A 6724-nucleotide genomic window follows, 5' to 3' on the forward strand; every position below is an offset into this window, starting at 1 on the left:
TGTAGCTGTTTATTTGAAAACAGGCATATTCCAGCTAGAACAGGATGGTGATTAGAAATCTGAAGTCATGGAGCTCATGTACATACTTGCTCTAATGAGGTGCTCTGACCATTTTAGGGAGTAGCACAAAGAAAACTCATTTATTTCTAATTTTCAATAATTCCAAACCCCATCAGTGGTTTCGTAATTAGATCCAGACACCTAGTCTTGGAGGTTTAGCCTAACAGGCTTCAATCAACACTTTTTAAATGATCTCTTGATACGTGGTTGCATCAAAGCAACTCTAGAGGACACAGATTTCCTTAGCTTGTAAACATCTCTGTGCTGCAGAATGAAATATGAATTTTCTGTTTGTTTCTATTTAAAGGGAGAAGGAACGATCCAGCATTGATATGAGGACAAAATTACCACCCCTCAAGACTGATGTACCTCACTTCAACATAGGGGGCTTTCCTTCAAGCAAACCCATTCCCAAAATTGCAGTCTAGGAATGCACTCATCTAGTTGCATTCCTGTTCCCAGTTTCTTGTTTGAGAAACTGTAATTTTAAAAGAGATTCAGAATCTACTGAAATCACTGTATCACCTTCAGGAAAAAATGGTATATTGCATGTAATCAAACACACCTTTACACTGGAATTACATTTTATATTGCATTTATATATTTTACATTTTATATTGGAGTTAACATAGTTCTTTTTACAATCTCTGTACCAAATCTGCCCATTTGATGCCAGCAGTTGCCTGCATGGATGTAAATGGATAGTGGAGATATTTCTTCTTCAATATTGTGTCTCTATTTAGCACTGTAACGCCACAAAATGCCTTAATATGTAGTTATTTCTCTTTTATCTACCTCCGTTGTAAGCACACATTCCATTTATCTTCTGACTCAAAGCACCTGAAAGAAATTAGAATACAGAAAAGGAGAAAAATTAATAGGCTGATGTTTCAAGCCCTGCTGAGTAAATGCAAAATTAGCAAGTCTTTGCTTAGATGTACATATGTAGCAGTTCTCTGTGTAGGTAGCGTATAATAGGGTTTATGCAGTGTTTGCTACAGTTGTTAGGAAGATCAAGGAAGTTTGTGGCCACAATGTACATTATTAAGAGCACGATTGTGTTTACTCTGGTAGATACAAAGTGACATAATTATGTCTGTTCAATCTGGGGGGACCCTGCACACTCACTGGGACATGCTGTTCTCCCACACAAATCCTTCTGAGCGATTAAAACTTGGACTCAAAACATGGCAAACTTTATGCTTTAATTTCTAGACACTTGGGCATTTTTGTAACTTTCAGAAATTGTTTTTGTAATACAGCAGGAGCCCTCCAACCTTTTCAGCCAAAAGAGATTTAATTACCATTCATTAACAAGTGAAATAACAAAGTCACGGCATGAGGTGCTGAAGTATAGAAAACTTTCAAGCTGTAAAATAAAATGTTTTGAAACTGATTTGAACGTGGAAGTTTTTTTTCCCTGCCTGGGGGATAAAAATACTTGTCCAAAGAGATATGCTGATAAATATTTCACATCCAAAAAAAAAAAAAAAAGCCAAAAAAAACCGCTTTGCAAAGATTTTGTTCTTTTCTTTGGTGGAATACATAATTAAATATTAAAGCTACTGTGGGAAACTTTAATGGAAGTGTTTAATTCAAAAGAATCAAGTTAAATACGACAGGGATCTACTTTGCTTTTACATTGGGGACCAGAACACTTAGTCATCAGATCCATTGTATTTTTCTTTTGTCCCCAAAATAGCTATTATTGCTTTTCTCATTGTCAAGTGCATTATGCTAAAGTTATCATTTTAGGGCAGTCATGCTGTCAGAATAGTGTCTTTTGTGTATCTGACGTGTCCTTATAGATGGAATAATTGACAATAACTGACTTGGGCACTTGAGTCTGATGAAATCCCAAGTAGGTTTTACTGAAGCTTTTAGAAGTTGGTATTTTCTAAGGTCCCAAGTATCCTGCCTGGAGCTGGATTCTGCTGTGCTTACACTGGCAAGTAATTTGTATTGAAATAAATCATCAAAGACACATTTATTAATTCACATGGACTAGAGGCACAGTTGGACTCCAAGAACCCCGTCACTCTGTAGAGAAGCCGCTGATGTATTACACTCCAAAATGTACAGTGTACCCCCTAACTCCTCCAGAGATAATCCGAGTTTGTGCACATCTCCCACAGAATCACAGAATCATTCAGGTTGGAAAAGAGCTCCAAGATCATCCAGTCCCACCTTTGGCCAAGCACCAGCATGTCAACTAAACCAGGGCACCAAGTGTAACGTCCAGTGGTTTCTTGAGCAACTCTTGAGCAGATGGTGGCTTCACCACCTCCCTGGGCAGCCTGTTCCAATGCTTAACCACCCTTTCCTTGAAGAAATTCTTCCTGGTGTCCAGCCTGAGCCTCCCATGGCACAGTTTGAGGCCATGTCCTCTTGGCCTGTCACTTGTTACCTGGGAGAAGATGCCCAGCCCCAGCTTCTGTCAACTTTAAGATAGTTGTAGAATGATAAGGTCACTCCTGAACCTTCTTTTCTCCAGGCTGAGCCCCCCCAGCTCCTTCAGCAGCTCATTATAGGATGCTCTAGACCTTCTCCAGCTCCATTTCCTTCTCTAAACACACTCCAGCCCCTCAATGTCTTTCTTTGGGTGAGGGACCCAGAACTGGACACAGGACTTGAGAAGTGACCTCACCAGTGTGGTCTCATTTTCTCTCTGTTTGTTACCAGGGTTTGGGAGACAAATTGTTTCAGCAGTCAGGAGAAAGGAGGGAAAGCCAAGCAAATGGAATTCGTTCCCTACTTTTATACATTTTATGAGTGCAGTAGTAAAATGGATACTTTTCTGTCTTTAGTTGTACTTAATAGTAGCTTCTACAGCATGAATAAGAAACTTTTATTTCAATTATTCTTGACCTAAGTTTTTCCTGTCTTTAAAGTGGTTGGGATGATATTTGTCTAAAGACTTGCAGTGGTAAATTCACTTACATTGAAAAGGTGGCTAGTCTTCTAGATTGAAAAAAAATGTAGGGGACTGCAAAATAATGTGATTTTCTCATACAACATGTTCTTCCAGCCTAAAGAGCTGAGAATTGAATACAGTAAATTTCACCTACAACGTAAAGAAGCTTTTACTTGTTCAGCCACAATTTCAGGCATCAAGATGTGAATGTGTTGGCTACTATCTTCAGTTTTATTGCATTATTTACTTACTACCACAGCAACTAAATTCACAGGTTAATTTGCGAAAGAAGGAAAAAAAAGATGAGAAAATATAGTCATCAAATTATTGCCAGTAACTTTCAGCATAATCAGGAATAAAATAACTGCAGCCAGTTTAATTTATAGTGCTAGAGAGTGAAAACCATTTCTGAGTTCATATAATAGAACGGATTAAAGCACACCAAATCCCTTCCCTCTGGTCTATAAAAGTCAGGGAGCTTGAAAAATTGCTCTGGATGTCTGTGAACCCAGCTGATGCTGAGGTGCTTTTAGTGTTCAAGGATTTGGCTTGCACAGCAGGGAAAGGCAGAGCACTAATGAGAATATCATTTGTTCAGTTGCTTCTGCATTGTGAGCAGCAGCTCTGAAGTGCTTCTCTAAGTTTTGTTGCAGAAAAATGTTAATTGAATTCCAGTCTGTGCAAGATGTAGCAAGTATATCTTTTAACTTCTTGTTCCTGTAAAGATATGTGAAAAGATGGAGGTGAAGGGCTATGATCCATGGCACTTAAGTTAGAGGAAACCTTTCTTCATTTTAATTGCTTTGGATTGGAGCTTGCACAGTAAATCTATCCTGGAGCCTTTCTTAGTGAGCAAAGAATGTAATATTGCTCACTTTCAGAGCTCTTGCAGTATGTAGATAATATTTTAAATAATTTCACATCACACTTAAGCTCTGTCTGATCTTGTTTGGCAGGTCTGTTTACAGTGTATTGCATGAGCAGGACACAAAAAAAGACCCTGTACACTGAACTGTGAAGTTCAAATGTGGGACCATGATCCTTCTGGGATCACCTGTCAGCTATGAAAGACAGAGCACAAGAATCCAGTCCTTAATTTACCCTTGCTTTGTGAATCTGGAGCAGCAGATTCACACACCCAGTAACATGTCTTGCTGTTGTAAATCTGGGAACCCTTTGAGTCAACAGCAGTGAAAACCAGGACACAGCTCAGACCCTGTTTTGCTGAGCTCTGCAAACCCCAGGACAGGCTGAGGAGGCAGGGAGAAGGGATGAGACTTTTACCAGCAGCACAGAGCAGTGGCTTTGCTGTGAGGGGAGCAGCAGGTGCTGGGCTCTGGGGCACTGATGGGTCTGGAGGGCCCTGCTCAGCTCCCCCTGGGCACATTTAACCAGCTCAGCCCTGCAGCTGAGCTCCTTGTGCTGTCCTGTCCTTCAGGGAGCCACTGGTGCCTGCTGTGCCCCGACAGGAACAACTTCAGTGTTGCCTCCTGTGTGCTGTGCAAGACCAAGCTGCCCACAGCATGAAGAGGGATGGATTGCACTGCCAGAAAAGGGGTCTGTGGGTGTAGAAAGCTCAGGTGAAGAAGGTGGAAGGTTTTTCTCCCAGAGGTTTTGAACAAGGAGCTGCTCCAGAGGCATCCAGCAGCATGGCCCAGAGCACTGCCTGCAGGTGGGTTGTCAGTTCCTGTGTGAGTCCACAGTGCCTGGTCTCAGGCTGCTGCTTTGTACCTTTGTTGAGTGTGACACTGCTGTGTCCTAAAAAAGTTGCAAGACAGAGCAGAGAAAGATCCCCTTGCCTTATTCCCTGTGGCCCACGTAAGGTTAACAGAGGGCAGAGGTAGCAGGGGAGTCAAAGAGAGAAGCTGGGCAGCAAAAGCAGTGCCTGCCATCTCTGAAATGTTAATGACTCTTCCTGAAAATTGGCCCATCCCAACTATCTTTACCCAAATTAGAGTCTCTAAATCATGTATATTTGTATTTAAGCACTTTTGCAATTGAGTATTATTTTCCTAGCTGGTGGTTTAGCTGTTGTGCCATCTCCTCTAGCAGAGTGTATTTTTAGTGTGTTTAGTGCATTTCTAAAAGCAGACACTTGATTTTGATGCTCCTTCTCTTCCCTACTTGGGTGCTTTGTAAGCAGCCTCACACAGATCAGTAATTTGTGCTGTTCAGCATACAAAGATGTCAGGATCTCATCCCCTGGGCTTGTCTGAGAGCCCTGTTTTCCAAAGGGGAGCTGAAACCATGCTTGTAGCATCTGTGGGTGTGAGGGAGCAGGGCAGGACCTGTAGGACACACTGCAAGTGGCTGAGGTCAAAGCAACTGCCTGCCCCTCTAAGCCTTACCCTTCAGCTTGCTTGTAGCAGCTCTGAAGGTTTATGGAAACTTTTAGTCCCTCTGCAGACCTCAGTAGGTTTAAAAACCTATAAACCTCATCAGATATGTATAGAGTCTCTTGGATAAATTGGCCTCTTCGTGGTGGTGTTGTTTTTGTTTTCTTTTGTGGGGGTTTTGTTGTTAGTTGGGTTTTTTTTGGTGTTTTTTGTTGTTGCTGTTGTTGGGGTTTTTTTGTTTGTTTTGATTTTTTTTTTGTTGTTGTTGTTGTTGTGGTGAGATCTTCAGCTTACCCGAGACCCAGGAAGAAAAAAAAAAAGTGCAACAGTTGTTTTGTAGGATGTTATATTTGCAAAATGGATCTAGACAGATCTGAGTTTCCCTCCATGGTGGCCAGGAGCTTCCCTTTCTGGTGGTAGGCACTTTAACATGCCCAGGTGTGAACTGGATATAAAAGCTACGATTTCAGCCAGTCTAAACTGATTTAAACTTCACAGTGCTTCACAGCAAGAGCCATTTCTCAGGGCTCTTTCTTGGCAGAAGACTAAGCAGTAATTTAAAGCCATTTTAATCTGAAATGAGAATCTCTACATGGGGTTTGAATGCACTTCAAGTGAAGTATGTATTTGCAACTTTTGTTGATCCCTCTTAATTTTCCAAGTGTCCCTGTAGAAACAAAGCATGTTTGTGTAGTGGCAAAATGCAGTGATAGCTCAGACTTATTGAGAACCATGGGATGATAAAAGCAAAAGTACTAAGGGAGTGGTATCACCTTGGGATGTAGCTGATTAACCTGATTCTTTCCTACAAAAAATACAGACACTGATCAACGTGACCTCCTGTCTTCCCTCCCCATGAACAGCCTGAAATTCTATCCTAAGAACAGAGTGTTTCTGGAAGAAAGATACATGTTTTGTTGAAAAAAAAAATTTAGAATACTGTGCCCAGCTTCTGCCAAAACCACAGTTTTCTAGGATTGCTTTGACATTCATGGGATCACGCTGAAAGCTATTCTGTGGCAGCTGAGCTGCAGGAACTGACCACAGGTACTTGGCTGTCCCCAATTGCAGAGTAAAATGTGTTTGCTTAAACCATCTTTCTCACTTGAAATGAAAAGGTGCCCAAAGCAGCAGTTTAAGAAAGCCTCTTTTACTTTGCAGTCAGGGCAGGCTATGAGGAAAAACATGAGGGGTGTTACCCAAAGGGTGGTAACTCAAAAATTTAGTAAAATCCTCAGAAGGGTTTGGTTTTGCTCTGTAAGGACTGTGCCTCTCTGCAGCCCCCTTTGATGAAGGAAGTTCAGAACCTCATGATGTTGTTGAATGACAGGGCAAACTCTGGGAGTTACCTGGGAAATAAATATTCTTGTTTCTGAGCCCCCAGTTGAGCTACCTCCTCCAGTGCAATTTCTGA

The 6724-nt window shown here is 41.4% G+C and overlaps 1 protein-coding gene across 3 annotated transcripts in view; it reads left to right on the plus strand.

The window, feature by feature from the left end:
- Positions 1-1437, plus strand: part of CFAP58 (cilia and flagella associated protein 58) — a 57903-nt gene extending 56466 nt beyond the window's left edge. For 2 of the 3 annotated variants that reach the window (XM_038141520.1, XM_038141519.1), the window contains exon 18: positions 368-1437. In XM_038141520.1, coding sequence (XP_037997448.1) covers positions 368-488 — 121 coding nt within the window. In that variant the 3' untranslated portion in view covers positions 489-1437. The remainder of the gene's footprint in view (positions 1-367) is intronic. The other variant, XR_005257473.1, reaches the window with a different exon arrangement.
- The last annotated feature ends 5287 nt before the right edge of the window (positions 1438-6724 follow it).

This window comes from Motacilla alba, chromosome 6, assembly GCF_015832195.1.
Source record: "Motacilla alba alba isolate MOTALB_02 chromosome 6, Motacilla_alba_V1.0_pri, whole genome shotgun sequence".
Lineage (NCBI taxonomy): Eukaryota > Metazoa > Chordata > Aves > Passeriformes > Motacillidae > Motacilla > Motacilla alba.